The sequence below is a fragment of the Antechinus flavipes genome, chromosome 4 (genome assembly GCF_016432865.1).
Source record: "Antechinus flavipes isolate AdamAnt ecotype Samford, QLD, Australia chromosome 4, AdamAnt_v2, whole genome shotgun sequence".
NCBI classification, from domain to species: Eukaryota; Metazoa; Chordata; class Mammalia; order Dasyuromorphia; family Dasyuridae; genus Antechinus; species Antechinus flavipes.
In genome coordinates, this window is record NC_067401.1 from 304,314,573 (window position 1) to 304,331,698 (window position 17,126).

At 30.9% G+C, this 17,126-nt stretch overlaps 1 protein-coding gene across 1 annotated transcript in view; it reads left to right on the forward strand.

Annotated features, from left to right (window-relative positions):
* The window catches only part of CLVS2 (clavesin 2), a 99,209-nt gene extending 83,365 nt beyond the window's left edge, over nucleotides 1–15,844 (forward strand). Inside the window, exons 3-5 of the mRNA XM_051997678.1 lie at nucleotides 2,847–2,957; nucleotides 6,290–6,510; nucleotides 12,544–15,844. Coding sequence (XP_051853638.1) covers nucleotides 2,847–2,957; nucleotides 6,290–6,510; nucleotides 12,544–12,631 — 420 coding nt within the window. The 3' untranslated portion in view covers nucleotides 12,632–15,844. The remainder of the gene's footprint in view (nucleotides 1–2,846; nucleotides 2,958–6,289; nucleotides 6,511–12,543) is intronic.
* The last annotated feature ends 1,282 nt before the right edge of the window (nucleotides 15,845–17,126 follow it).

Consider the following 17,126-nt stretch of genomic DNA (forward strand, 5'->3'; position numbering starts at 1 on the left):
TGCTTTATGATAATCCAGGCCTTCTAATAAGTAGTCAATTTAGACACAATTTTAGCAGATATGTATGTATATATTGTACACAGACATATGATTTCTTTTTAAAAGAATGTTTTTATTTCATTTTTTTCTCAATTACATGTAAAAACAATTTTAACATACATTTAAAAGTAATTATTGATTTTCAAAAACCCTCCTGAGAAGGCAAACACTTGGATAAGAGATTATATATGTGGCCATGCAAAACATATTTCCATATTAGCCATATTGCAAAAGAGAACTCAGACCAAAAAAAGAAAAAGAAAGAAAACCAAAAAAAAAAAAGTTTAAAAAGTATGCTTTGATCTGCATTCAGACTCCACCAGTTCTTTCTCTGGAGATGAACATAATTTTTCATTGTATATCTTTGGAATTGCCTTATATCATTGTATTGCTGAAAATAGCCAAATCACACACAGTTTATTGTTGTACAATATTATCATTATTGCGTGTAGTGATATATTGGTTCTGTTTAGTTCACTTTGCTTCAGTTTCTAAAAAATCTTCCTATGCTTTTCTGAAATCATTCTGTTGGTTATTTTTTTACAGCATAATACTATTCAATCCCAACTATATGCTATACCTTGTTTAATCATTCCCCAATTGATGGATGTCTCTTTAATATTCAGTTCTTTTTTTTACCTCAAAAAGAGTTGCTAAACTCTTTGTACATATAAGTCCTTTTCTATTTTTTTAAAATATCTCTTTGAGCTACAGACCTAGTAACAAAACAAGCTAGAAAAAGAACAAATTAACCCCCCTCCATTAAATACCAAATTAGAATTTCTGAAAATCAAAAGAGAGATTAATTAAATTGAAAGTAAAAAACCTATTAAACTAATAAAACTAAGAATTGGCTTAATGAAAAAAAAAGCCAGAGTTTCCTCAATTATATGTCTTAGTTTCTTGTTTTTGCTATTTATTCTAATCTGGTATTAAAGTATATGTTAATTTAAATAGGAGGATCTTTTCAAGTTCCTCAGAAAATTTCTCCAATTCTTCATCCTATGCTACACATATTGATGCATAAAGTTGTAATTATCTCTAGTCATCATATGTTAATTATGAACCCTGCAATGTAAGATTAATCAAAAAGTTTTGTCAAAGGATATAAACAGTTTTCAAAAGATGAATTATAAAGCATTCACAACCACATGAAAATAATTTCCAAATCATCAAAAAGAGAAACGCAAATTAAAATAACTATGAAGCTTTACCTCACACCCTACAAATGGGCAAAAGACTAAAAAAATGGCAGCAGACAATGTTGGATGGGATTATGGAAATAAAGACATACTAACACATTGTTGATGGAGCTTTGAAATGGTACAGCCATTCTGGAAAGCAATTTGGAATTATTCAAATAAAGTGGTTAAAATATTCATACTTTTTGAATCAGAGGCTCTGTTACTGAGCTTTTATCCCAAGGAAGCTATTGATAACAAAAACATCTCCACATATTTATAAAAGCATTTTTGTGATAATAAAGAATTGGATGGAAAGTAGATGCTAATCATTTGGGAAATAGCTAAGCAAATTGTGATACATGAATATAATGGAATGCTACTGTGCTGTAAGAAATGGTACTTATGAGGAATACAGAGAAGCCTGTAAAGACTTGATGAAATGATGCAGAATGGAGTAAGCAGAGTCAAGAAAACAATGTACATGGTAACTATAACAACAACCATGGAAAGAACAAGGACACATCAAAAAATTAAAGTAAATATAATAAATTACAAAGATTAATTGGGACTCAAAGGAAAGAAATGTGAAAACACTTTCAGTCTACTCACTGGTGAAGTGGAATGTCCGTAGGTGTTACACGTTGCACATGTTTTTGTATTTTCTCAATGTATCAATCAGTTATACTGATTTTCCCCTTCTCTCTAAAAAAAATACTATTTGTCATATAAGATGGATCTCTGTGTTGATGTAAGGGAGGGAAGGATACATGGTGATATATGAAAGAGAAAACACCAATAAAATTATTTTTAAAGGGATACAGATGTAGTAGTGTTATTACTGGATTAAAGTATATCATTAATTTCTTATTTGTGCATAGGAATAAATTGCTATCCAAAATATTTGGATCAATTTACAATTCCACCAAGACTAATGGTCTTGGTGCACCAAGAATGCATTAGTGTCAAAATATGTTTTCAAGTGTATACACACATATACATTTATAAGAAAATGTATTTTTAAACCTCTTAAAATTCTAATTAAAAATTTTGATTTGCACTTTAAACTTAATGTTTTTATTTTTAAGCTTGAAGTAAGGAAAGGAAAACTTTTAAAATGCCCATTCAATGCTTAGTATGTGGCAGACTCTTGCTTATATTAGAAGCAAAATACATTGATATTTTAAGGAAAAATAAAAGAAAACATCCAGCATGGTAGAAATGCTTAGCAAACTTCAAATGCTTTTTATTTATGCTCTATAATGCATATTGACTGACTGCTAAGGGGGGATGTTGGAAAATTTACAAGAGTTATTTGATTTTGAGGATATGTTCTTGCTATCTTTCAATGCTAATTGACAATGATAATGCTCAATGAAGAGAGTTTGTTACCACTTCTCTTTTCATAGGCAGTTAAACCACTTCTGAAGCAGCTAAATTTGTTTAGAACATTTTTTCAAAAGAATGTTAAGTGCTGAAAGAAAAGGACAATTTTTTTTTTGTCTGCGTGTCTCCACCACCCAGTACAGTGCTGTGCTCATAATATTTAATATTTAGTGAACTGAATTACTTAATCTTCTTGGAATAATCAAACATATATTGGATTTGTTTTGTGTGATACTGCAGGACAGTTTTCCAGCTCGATTTGGAGGAATTCATTTTGTTAATCAGCCTTGGTATATCCATGCTCTATATACTGTTATACGGCCTTTCCTGAAGGAGAAGACGCGCAAAAGGGTATTTTTAATATTTCTACTTTTCTAATATTATTTATTCTGTAAATTTCATAATATGAACTTAGAGTAAAAATAAGTTAATACAAAATATATATTTACACACTTGTAAATAGATATTTTTAGCCTCTTTTTCTCTCTGTCTTTATTTCAGATATTTATGTTGAAGAATTTATGTATATTAAGTAACATTTCAAAAATAGCTCTCCTATGTTTTAAAGGAAAAGAAAATATATTACTACATATATAAACCATAGCCTAATTCCAATCAACCAGAATATCTTTCATGATATAAGATTTTAGTAAAAGCATGATGGAATTGAAACTTAAAATAGATTTAAGTGACTCACAGTTTATCTATGGTAGAGTCCAAACTCTGATCTAAGAATCTTGAGTCCCTATCTAGTGTTTTCTTTTTCATCTTGCTGACATTTACATTTTAAAAATATAATTTAATTTAATGTTGTAATTGGTCTATTTGAAGTAAAATGACATGTATTGAATATATTTATGTACACACATATCTATTTATTTTCCTTAAATACATGTAGCTTGTCAAGGTCAATTATACGCTGAGCTACCTGACAGTAGTTTCTATGGGGAATCAAATATTTTAGTTAATAGAATTCTGTCACTGGATTGCTAATTTTTGGTGAATTAGAATATGGTAAGCTATGTAATATTGCAATTATACTGAATGTAATTTATTCTTAAGTACTAAGAAGACAGTGTTTCAGTGTAGCCATGGATATCCAAGCCCCATGCACTTGTAAAAATGTCATTTATTTATAATAATAAAAATTAATAATATACAATATATTTGTGTCATAGTGGAGCATGAAATTCTGAGTCAGCAGACATGTTCAGACTCTTCCTTGGTAATTTAGTTTTTGCATGATCTTCAAGTTACTCTTTTATCTTAGTTTATCTGCTTCTAAAATTAGATAATAATAAAATCAGCTTCATAGGATTATTATAAGAATTAAATGAAAATGTGTATATTTGGGACTTTATAAATTTCAAAATGCAATATAAATGTTATTTATTATTTTAGTAGTAGCAAATTATTAGAAATGCCATTACAGAGAACAGTATTTGCTATAGTCAGGATCTTATGAGTACTGTCAAAATTATTTAAGGAATTACTTCAACAAATGTGAAAATAGAATTAAATCATTTTTTAAAATAGAAGATGAAATTATTCAGTATATTAGGGACATCTCTTTCATCTTCTTTCCTCTCCACATTCCCTAACAATGGAAAGAACATTTTATCATATTTTTGTTTAGTCATTCACTCGTATCTGACTTTTTGTGATCCTGTGGATCATACTGTCCATGGAGTTTTCCTGAAAAAGATACTGGAGTGATTTGCTATTTCTTTCTCCAGTGTAAAGAGAGGTTAAGTGGCTGGCCGAGAGTTACTGAGTATCTGAGGCTGGATTTAAATTCAGATCTTCCTGACTTCAAGACCAACGTTTCATCATTGAGCTCTCTACATGTCTATTGTTTAACTTAGATATACATTTCTATATATGTATGTACATATGTGTGTTTTCATAGAGTTAAATATGCATACACACATTTACCACTTATGTATTATGTTGAAGCATTAGTTCACACCTCAGATTTACCCCCAGAAAGAAAAGCAGTGGAAATTTGGATAGTGCTAGTATCTATTCCAGTTTTAAGATCTGATGAATGCGCTTGCAATTACTTTTATGCTTCTCTTAACCAGGTATATTTTAGGCTACAGTTGATTTTAAAAGAGAGTTAAAATTGCTCATATTTTTTAATTTTCAAATAAATTATTCTAAGTAAAATATGTTTTTGCAGTTCAATTTGTTAATATTTTTTAGAAACAGCTGTGAATGTTTGTGGTGCCCATCTCTTCTTGTTCATGTTATTGTTGAAACACAGAGCTAGGAAAAGATTGAGATACTCTAGCTGGATCTTACTATTTGGGAACCTGATTCTAATCCAGGCTCAAAAGAGAGAGATCAGAAGTTTATTTAATTAAAATTTGGTTAGTCAGGAAAATTTCATATGAGAATGTAATTGTGTGTCATATCACCTATTATTTTCATAACACCTTCAAAATACTACCCGAATATTTGCTTTCCAGATGCTAGAATAGGAAGCTTATTAGCAAATCTTTTTTGATATTAAGATGCAAATCACAAAAAACTATTTTTGAAAATTCTGATTAATTTTGTAAAAGTTTTCATGTTATAAAAAATGAAACAGTAGAATAATTGAATGCATTTTAGTAATTACTTGCAGATGGAATTAGTTACATACTAGAACAAATTATCTAAAATATTATCTTTTATATTTCATATTTTTAACTTAACCTTTATTGAACTTTAAAAGGACAACAGATGGATTTTTTTCTCTTGTGAAATTATCCTTAGAAGTCTGTGACTATGAAATATAAGCAATGTAAATTAGTTTCTAAATATCCTAAGATAAGCATTTAATTTATTTTATATTTTATCCTTTATAAATTAATTTTTGTATTTCTCTCTTTAATTAGGGACAATATTTAATCAGATACTACCTCAAGTTTCAATGATAATAAGAACCACTGGGTCAGGATTGGGGGGAACAATGTTTGAGAAGAGGAAGAATGGAAGATTATAAGAATCCTGGGGAATGGTAGTGGTATGAGGACAATTCTAAACATGTGAATGACTTCAGGTTTCCATGTTAACAGGAAGGTTTTTAAATATCCATATTTCAACTATTTGGAATATAATCCACTGGAAATCTGTAGTAGAGAAATTATCTAGAAACACTAGAATGGTCAAGTCCCTTGTAATACAAAATGCTACTCATTTTGAGGGAATTCAGAACATTAGATTTCAATTCTTTCTCTTTTGCATTGTAGAACAGCATTTAGGACTGCTATGGGTAAAGCATTCTTAGTAGCAGTTAGGAGAAGGGCATTATACCCATGTCAACTTATAGGCTTAATATGTGAGGTGGCAGTATTTAATTGCTGAGTCCTTTGTTAAGTGTTCTTATTTCCAATATAGGTCAGTAAGGTTTACCATACAAACTATAATGCTAAATTTTAGGTTGACCAATGGATTTGTTTATGGTACACATGCAATTTCCTCCCTAACTTTGGATTTTCCCAGATCAGAATAAACACACACAATCTAGCCTAGCTTAGCACTTTGGTCATGGTATGACCTAGAAAAGTGATTCTTCATCTTCTTAATAGTAGTTATGAAAAATTATCACAGGATTATAGTATTCTTTTTAGTCAATGTAATTCTGTTTATTTTGTGAGTTGTGCTTTGGATGACTTCTTTTTCTTTTGAAAATATAGATATTTTTGCATGGAAATAATCTGAATAGCCTGCATCAACTCATTCATCCAGAGATCCTACCTTCTGAATTTGGAGGAATGTTACCCCCCTATGACATGGGTACATGGGCAAGAACACTTCTAGACCATGAATATGATGATGACAGTGAATACAATGTGGACTCCTATAGTATGCCAGTAAAAGACGTAGAGAAAGAACTATCTCCAAAGTCCATGAAGAGGTATGTCAGGAAAAACCATGTAAATTAAAATTTCAGTTATATATTATAAGCAGATTTTTGCTTTATTTTCTGTACATGTGTGTGTGTTTCTATTATATAACAGTCCTACTGTATATTGAATATGTTCTTTTTGGAAACTACAGAAAGATGAGATTCTTATTCTAACACGATTCCCACCCCCCCTACTTTGAGGTAAGTACCATGAATTCTCTAAAATGGGATATGAATATACTTATTTCTACCTGATTTTCAGCTTGGGTTAATCTGAGGTAATTTGGAGACAGTGTGACACTAAGTTTAGAACCCTAGATTTTGTATTAGGAAGACTTGAATATGATCCCACTGAAACCATTAAAAGTATAACTATGTGTAAGTTATATAAGCTTAGTTGTCTCATTTCTAAAATAGGGAGAATAAAATGATATATCTTATGGGTTATTGTGAGAATCAAATTAGATAATGTATAGAAAATTATTTGCAAGCCTTAAACTATTATAAAGATATGAGTTATTATTATTTTTATTATTCATTATCATTAAGAGCCCCTTATTCACCCACCTGCTGGGGAATTTTGTTTTATTCTCTGCTTATGTAGATTTCTGAAGACCCATTAGAAAAAGACACTTTTCCCTTTATGTAAACTACCTAAGAGGTGCTTTCCATTGTACATTTCTGGATCTAATGTCCTAAATTTAAATTTTAGACTTCTAAGATATATTTTCAAAGAAATTCCTTTTGTTAATGGCAAAGTATCAGGGATGGTTGGGTACTTTTTAGATGTATTCCTGGTATATAACAATCTTGCAGATATCTAACTGAATGGTACTCAATGACCCTGAGTAGGTATCCCTATTCTTTATGGACTGAAAGAGAAATGGAACCGAAACAATATTATTTAGGTTAGGATATAAGCCCATAATCAGTTTATGCCTGAATCATTTTATTTAGGAGATGTTTTACATTTGTAGTGGTTCACAGTATCCCCAAACCAATTCTGACATTTATAGTGCATAATGAGAGCAGATTAAGAATCTTTAAACTTTATGTTAAAGCTGCCATCTTTATATACATTTAGAGATTGGGAGAAAAAGGTAAAAAAGATATAACTTTAAAAGAATAATAAATATTTTTAAAGTAATATATTAAAGTTCTATGCATCATAATTTCATTGATGTGGATACTTCCAACAACTCTTCTCAGAACCCTTCCTCAATAATCTTCATGAGTTATTGTATGACCTTTCTACCTCAACATCTAAAATCATTAACTTGTGGTTAGCTTTCTAATGAAGAGTCTGTCCAAATTTATATAGTACTTCTATTGTTATTGTTGAAAAGTAGTCTATTGCCAGTCCCACTTTTTCTGCTTAGTAGGAACTTCCAGTGTTTGCCTTCAATACATAATACTTTGGCAAGTATTATGAAAACAAGAGTAAATCTATGCCAAAATGAGAGCAGAGTAGGACTTTATAGAGGCTCATGTGATGCTACAAGCAGTCCCAAAATAGTCTGTCATTTCTTATTAGAGCTTGGTGTATTTTTCAATGTTACAAGAACATACTTCAACATAGATACATTACTCTACATATTCATTATCTATCTTTTCTTTCCTTTTTTCATTCTCTATAGCTATTTGTTTTAAATAGTTTCCTTCCTACATTCTCAATACTTAGTAAATTAAATAGCCCAAGGGATCATTTTATCAACAGTTTACTCAAAGGACATAAAGAACTTTGAAAAATTCATTAACTCTTTCAAATCAATGGATTAACAATTATTAAAGATATTAAGGCATTATTAGTAAATTGTTGCATCTTTCAATATGAGATAGACATATATTTGCATACTACATTGTACTTAATTGATTTTTTTTGTATGTAATTTCATCACCATAAGGAACTCTAGTTTAGAAACTCCAAATATCTTAGACAATGGAAAACTACTAAGAAATCAATCAATAAGCACCAAGTGCCTCCTATTACAAAAATAAATAAATGAAGCAATACCTATTCTCAAGAAGTTTATATTCTTCTGCTGAAGAAAATGATGTGTGTTTGTGTGTGTATATACACAATTTAAAAATCCCAAGAAACAAATTCACTATACGTTAAATTTTATTATCATCACATGTTCTAATAGGGAATTCATGAAATTATTGTATTTATCTTTTGATAAGTGATGGTAATAGATGGGAATACAATAAAAATTAATATCCAGATTTATGGATAATAAGGAAAGTGCATTTTAACTTTGTTTTATATAATTTGTCAGGCTAGGAATCTTGTCTGTTGTTTTGCAGTTTTGATGTTATATGCTTTATATATGCATATATAGAACAACTGTAGAATAGTTTTACAACTATTGCACAATGAGATTAAATGACTTCCAAGAGGCAGGATTTGAACTCAAGTTTTCCTAACTGACTAGTTCACTATTCACTAGTCAATTAAACATTAGTAAAAGAAACAAGTATATCTTGTTTTTTTTAGAGTGCCTAGTTTCAATTGTTTGCTTTTTTATTTTAAAGATTTTTATTTATCTTTTACTATAGGCAAATAGTCTATGTTTGCTTAAAACAATGCCAAAAAATGATGCCAAAAAATAAATGTCAGTCAACAAGAATTTATTAAATATCTACTATGCATCAGGCATTGAGCTAAGCATTTCTTTCTTATAATGGTTCCAGCTCCTATTTAGTTATCTGGCTTGTCTTTTTATTCACTGTCTTGAAATAGAAGACAGCTGCCTATTTGCTGTTGATATGAACTAGTAAAAATGAGTTAGAAATAGTGATCATCTACTTTTCCTCTTGTCTTTGAAGTTTTTTATTCTGCTTTCAAAACCCATTTTATGAAGCTTAGTATTACAGTTGAATCAGTTCACTTAATAATCTAATTCATTTTGGGGGGGGTTGTTTTGATTTCAGGTTATAAATGGCTGTGTTGTCTGCTTTTATTCATCATTAGCCTGTACTTTAGATTAATTTTTCTATCTGAAATTTATGATGTCTGTTAAGAAGCATATTACCACAGCAATATCCAATTGACTGGTATAATAGCAGGAAGGGAAACAATCATTGTGGGTAGAATTTTAAAGGGGCAGTTTCTTTGCTAATGCTATAGCCACTAAGGAGGCCGTTTTCTGCTACAACATACAATAGTATGCCAATGGGCTTTTCTCCTTCCCAGTTTCTCATTGTTTCCCATTGATAAACTGAAGTATACTTCTCATCTACTACAGAGTTGTGTGTGTATAGAAGTATCTTGTTTAGATTATTTGCTTCTCCAATAACAAAATGATATTACTTAAATTAGAAGAGATAGTAGTTTACTTTAAAAATCTCAAGAAACAAATTCACTGTGTTAAGGTTATCATTACATGTTCTAGTTGGGAATTCATGGAATTATTGTATTTATCTTTTGAATATAGTAACATTGAATATCTCCAAATTTATGCTTTATGAGGAAAAACGTATTTAAACTTTGTTTTATTTCTTCAGGCTAGGAATCTTGTCTTTTATTTTGGTTGTTTTGCAATTTTGATGTTATCCTTTTCTCCTTTTTCTCATTGATTGTACATGTCCAATTAGTGACCTAATCTTGACATTTCTATCTTTGTATCATCTCTTTTACATCTTCTTCCAGGACTTCACCTTTATTTGGCTGGATTATTGCAATACCTTTCTAATTATTTTTCCTGACTTAATTTTTCTTCTTACTCCAATTCATAATTCAAAAAGTTGTTTGGGCAATTTCTTTAAAACATAAATCTGTTTATGTCATCCCCAAACTCCAATGACTCCTGATACCTACAGGATTAAATATAATAATTCTATTTTTTTTGATTTGGTATTTAAAGCCTTTCACAACTGAACCCATTTAAGTCTTTTTTTAAATTTTAAAAAATATATATATATTTTATTTAAAGAAACAGAAAAAGAAAAAAACAAAAACAGAAAAGGAATACAAAATACAATCAAACAAAGGAGAACATTTTCATGTGCCCAGCAAAGCATCAGGAAGAATTCAAAATATGTAACAACAAATACTAGTTCAAGAAAGTATATATATTAGTAGAAGAAATTATTTTCACAAGTTTCCATCTTTACTTTCTTGTAAATTGTTCTTTTCTTCTCTGCTGTGCACCTTTTTTATTTTATTCTTTTCCCCCCTTTCATCCCTTCCACCACTCTCAAGCAGACTATAGCTAAGAAAGCATATATATTTTACATACACATACATACACTTCTACTTCTACACATAGACACACAGATAGCTTTCTATCCCTGCTGACCCTTTGCTTTAATTCTGCTCCTAATAATGCTATTACTTAATCTCTCCATGAATACCTCCCTTGTTTTCTTTCCTCACCCTTTGTTTTTCTGTCTGCTCAGCTCTCCTCCTTATTTCTTTATAGATTTGGAGGGTATACCCTTCAAAATATGTACGTAATGTTGCCTATTTAATCCATTCCTTATGTGAATAGGTTTTCGGAACTATGAGCCTTCCTCTCCCCTCTAATCCCCTGTATCTATTCTTCTTCTGCACCTCATTTTATGACATAATTATTATTTTTTACCTTAACTCTGCCCCAATATTTCTTTTAAGCTGCTATATTGTAGATGTCAATTTTAAACATATGCTATAAATTTCCCATGTAAAAAACATAGACAATTTATCCATGTTGAGTTCCTCGAAAATTATCTTTAATATTGGCTCTTATATGTTAAATTTTCTTTTGAGTTTGGGTTTGGTTGAAAGAAAGTCTTGAAAATCTACAAGTTCATTAAATTTCCACTTTTTCTCATTCAGTCTTATAGATAATTTTGCTGGATATGATATTTTTGGCCATAGGCTTAATTCTTTTGATTTTCAATAGATAATGATTCTAGGATCTGTATTTTCTTATTGTGGCTGCTAATTAGTCCTGTACAATTCTAATTGTAGCTCAAGCGTATTTGAATTTTTTCCCTTGTTTCTTGTGAGATGTTCTTTTTGGTCTGGGGGTTGAATCCTTCTCATCTAGGGCCAAGTCCCTGCAGCACAGCTGGGCCTGGTGTTCCTAATCAGCCCAAGTTCCCTTAGTCTTCCCAGACTCAGACCTGGATTCCATAAGCAGTCCAGGAAGTAAAAGTTTCTGTGGTTCTTGCTGAGGCTCCAGACACACTGAGTTAGCTCCAGGGCTTCCCACTTGGTGTTTTTGGGAGCTAGCCTGTAGGTGTTTATACTTCATGGTTAATCCCAGCCCCAGGTCTTTATTCAGATTTTCTGAGGTTGTAGCTGGAGGACTCCAGTCCTACCTCAAATCTTGATTTTTCACAAGTCAGTGTTTGCCCTGAGGCACAAATTTGTTCGATTTGTGGGGGAAATCTGGAGAGCTTGCAATTTACCCATCTACTCTGCCATCTTCCCAGAATTCTTCCCCTCCTTTTTAAACATATTACTCTACTCATTGCAAAGACATTTTATTTCCAGGTTTTATTTGTCCTGAAAAATCCATGGTATTAAAAAATTTATAATTGCTTAGTTTTTAGAAAGGATCTAGAAGATTATCAGCTTCCCCAAATTATCTCACATGTATTTTTCTACCCTTTTCTACTCAATGCTCCATGCTCCAAATAAGTTAATTTCAGCACCATGCTATATATAGGAACTAGATATACAATGACAAAAATGTGTTTAAGGGATTGATATTCTGATGGAGGCAGTTGATAGCATTACTTTGTTTTTTCACTGACCTAATTTGAGTCACCATTTATCCTTTTTCCCCATAAAATTTCCTTTATTTTTATATTCCATATCCCTTGATTTAAGAGTGGGTGAATATATTAGATTCATGAAGGAATTTAAATAAAGAAAAGACAGAGAGTAGTATTAGGGGAAAACATAATTTGCTTAATTATACTATCAATAACTTAATAGGAACAGATGTGTTGGAAAATTATAATGTGGATAATTCAGCTAATCTTGGTTTAATTAATTAATCAATCAAATTATTTATTTCATCTCTCTCTCTCTCTCTCTCTCATTTACAGATCTCAGTCAGTAGTGGATCCTGCAGTACTAAAACGCATGGATAAAAATGAGGAAGAAAACATGCAGCCTTTACTTTCTCTGGATTAAGAACCTATTAACATCACTATAAATTGGAATGGAACGGTACTCCCTTTCAGGAAGAAGCAAACCATTGGGGAAGAATGTACCAGCTGGGAATCTATTTATTCATATTAATGTAGCATAATGTTATAAGGCAGCAGGTTTTCCCAGTATGCCTAAAACATAGGTGTTCTGGGTTGGATTTTTTTTTAAATCAATAATTTATTCTGTAAGTGCCAACTTGTTTGTAAATATAGTGTAAGCTCCACTTCAATTTTGTTAGTCTTGATAGCAACGTAGTTTGGAAAAGGATGACTCTTAAGTCCCTGTCACACACACATATTACATACATACATACACATACCACACTGTAACCAAAGGGGTAAAAGACACATGAAAAAGATCAAACCTAATTAAATGTAGCCCTGTTTCCTATGAAGCCATATTGCAGCTATCATAGTTACTGCTTCATCTTTCTCCTCTGAGATTCTTTTTCAGTATATTAATACATTTCTTCATGGGAAAAGGGAAAAAGGAAAAAGAATATCACAGGAAATGTTATTATTGTAATAATAGTTCCTAGCTAGGGATTATAATTTCACAGGAAATATGCCCTGAGACCCTCACTGGCCTTGTTATTATCAAGACAAAGGATTCCATTTGAGGAGGTAAATCAAACTTTGGAATTGTTTTATGTTTGAGTCTTTGGGCATTGAGAAGTGGCATTTCCTCTCAGTTAAGAAACAGAATTCAGAAACAGTGTGGACTCTTCTTAGATTTCTATCTTCACAATTTGTTCTTTACTCAAGCCTCCATTGTATTCTGTTTAGTATATTTGGAAAACATTTTCTCAAATCCCATCAACCAAGAGGAAAGAACTCATACAAGCCAAATGTTTTGACAACTAATTTTGACCACAACACTTTTCACTAGTAGACAAGGGGCTAATTTCTGAATCATGTGAACTGGTTGATTAAAAATGCATATATATATATATATTTTTACTGAGCTCTAAAGAAGTAAGATGCCTACTAATTTAGGATCCATATACCCCTTGATAGTTGTTCAATATGCTTAAAGATGTTATAGATTGTCATATAAGGTATTTCTGAAACCTATTTCAACTAAAGGTCAATGTAAACCAGGTGTAGTGAAACAGACTCTCACTGATTGTTTAAGGGCGTACTAATTTTATCTGTAATGTAGTCTTGAACATGTGCCATATTGCTGAAATCCTTTTTACCTCAGAGGAATAACAGATCTTGATATAGATTTAATGGCATTCATCAACTAAGTTTTTCTCAAACTGACCAATGCTAGGTTTCTGTTATCCACTTAAGTATGTACATAGAAAGGACAGGAATGAATGGACAAACTGAATTTAAGAGTTATAGATAAATCACCAAAACTAGGGTAGGTGATAAAGACTAAAACTTGTTTTGGGGTTCACCATTAAAAGGGAACTCTTCCAATATGGTGGCAATATTTTCTTTTAATTTACATTCCTATTATCAGGGAAAAGAATCAAAGTCCCTATTCATTTTTTGGATTTGGGGCTCAATGGACAAGAACTATATGTTTTGGGATGTGAAGAGAAGAGAAAGAGACTAACTCACCAAGTTATTGGGAACTGGAAGTAATAAAGTTTTATTGCTTTGTCTTATTAACTTTTACACACTCAATGTTTCCTTTCCCAAATCTAACCTAAGTTGGACATCTGAATGAGTATTTGAAGCATATATCAGAATCTGTGACCCAAACAGGAAAGATAGATGCAGCTTTCTTTTCCATATTAATCATTTAATCAATTTGCATGGATTATTTCAGATTGTAATACCTTGGTACATTAGTCTATATTAAAAGTATTTGGGAATATCTTGATTATAAAAGAGAACACCAATACATTAATTGGTACAATTCAAAATATGTTAAGAAGTTGCTAATAAATATGAATTAAGAATAATTTTTAAAATGCCAATTTTTCTTCAGTGACAGAGAAAGCACTTACTGTATCAAGTATTCAGTTCAAACTATTAATGATTTAATGCTTAAAATCATTTGGAAATAAAGAATCATGGACTCTTCATTTCTTATTTAATGATTGTACTGCTAAGTGATCCCAATACCTATGTTTTTACATGTTTGTATATGTGACATAAACTTGACGCCTTAGGCTTCATATTCTACATAATTCACTATAAGATTACAAGTCATAGCTTCCAGTCTTATAATTGGGAGGTGGGCAACAATAACAAACTAAGGAGAGTTAACTTCCATTGATTTTTGTGTGGATTTTCCTGTGACATATCATCTATTGCTTAACTTTGTAATCTTAAGTTATCTTTCTAGATCCAGAAAACATATCTCCCGTCACCTCCCCTTACCACACAGTGACAATGCACTCAAGGAATATGAACTTATTTAATATGGACCTAAGAAAATGTTAACAGGATGGTAAATCTTCTAATATATTTCAAATTCAAATGTTATCCCCCTTCTTCCACTTTGGGATATATGCAGTGCTACACTGCTGCATGAGCATTGCATGGAACAAATAATAGTCGATTCTATTACTTAAAACATCTGAAAATGAATGGATGAAGTATAATAGTAATGCCTTTTGAAATTACTTTTGTTTAGATGATTCAAAAACTAAGCTCATTGGCCAATGACCTTTTTGAAGTTGCTTGGTTAAGAGATATAATTCAACTTTATGAATTTTTTTCTCAGTATTACCTAACTAGCAATTTGTTTGGGAGTCCTCTGAGTGACTTTTCTGTGACATATGTCTTTGTGTACGAACTGTCAAACTTAGTTCCTATTAATTAGCATTCATATCTTCATTTAAAGAAAAAAAGTTGTAGTCAATTATCAATATAAGATTGTTTACCCTATTGAAGCTGACTCTCAGTTTCAAGAATAGTGCTAAACTTTATGTGATGGTCTTGTGACTGAGGATGTATGTACCTGAAAGAGCTTCACTACATTTGGTTTGGAATAAAGGCCAGCAGACTATTTCTTCTTCTTCTTTTCTCTCTTGCTCCTGCTCCATTTCTCTATCTTGTTGACCTTGGTTTATTGGCAGCTGGCTAAAGAAAAATAAATAACTTCTCTTCTAATTTTTTCATTGTTTTTTGCATGTATCTGTCAATACCACTCAAAGAGTGAGTTTTTCATATTCTGAACAACATAAAAAGTGCCTCTTTAAAGATGTAATAAAGCTGTGCTCTGGGATAGGAACTCCTATTTTTATTATCTTTTTAACAAATCTATGTTCTATCTCTGTTTAAAAGAATTGAAACTTAAATCATTTGAAATCTGAAAAGAAAGCCACCTGCAAGTCTTTGCTTTGTGCACTTCAGTTATAATACTTCAACTTTGTTTGGGCTCAATATAGTTTTTTATAAAGAATTATTAAAAAGTCAACTCCCATGGTAAATGAAAAAAAATCAAAGAATTTCACATGACAGTTTAAGAAATAAAAATGAATAGTCCGTTTTCATTCTTTTTACAGGTTTTTAAGAAAGTGTAGCCCAAGGTACCAATGATCTTTCTGTAAATCTTCATTTGTAAATAACTCTTTAATTGGTTTTCTTAAATTTTTTTTTATAATCTGAAAGCCAACTCCTATAGTTTATCTTTAAAATCACCAATAGGGCAAAATGGTTTGAAGTATTTGCAATTTCTGGTATATATGTAATAGAAAAAAATTATTATTATGTAATAGAGTATTGTTTTAATCTTTGTGTAGATAATTGAATACCTAGTCTCAAAGGAAAACTTTTAAGCAACAATAAATCTGTCCTTGGGGAACATTTAGCTTTTCTAGGTTATACATCTTAAAGAACTTGGGGGAGGAAAATGTTGCTTTGTAGAGAGTAATTTTACTTATCAAATGTTATATCGAGAAATATTAATGATAAAGTATTATACACACAAAATTCTATTCCTTTTCTTCTGAAAAGTCTAAAGATTCTTTATGATAATACTATCTTCTTCACTCTCTTTATGCATACGTTAACTAATGATTACTTTTTAAATTGTCAGCATCATGAGAATGTTGTATGACAGTATGTTTTGAAAAGTGAAGGGAATTTGGCAAGACCTCTAAATTTTTCATTTGGTTTATGATTATTAAATTCATGTGATATAATTCCCAGTTTTTAATTTCAATAGACATTATCTAGACTTTATATGGAGGATGTGGACATATAATGTCATAGGAAATAATCAGTGCACAAACAATTCAGAACAATTTCTTTCCCTGTTACTTAATAGTCTTCAAAGTTGAGCACTGAGAAATTGAAGGATTTGCCCATATTCACACAACTATCATGAAACAACAGCAAGTTTTGAATTCAGATCTTCCTGATTCCATGGCATGTTTACTATCCACTGCTGGCACCCTATTTATTGCATAAAATATTAAACATAGCCTAAAAATTTCATTTTGTGGGAGCATCTCAATGCTGAACATTGCATTGTTGTATATAAGAAAGTCTCTTCCTTTTAGCCAGTAGTG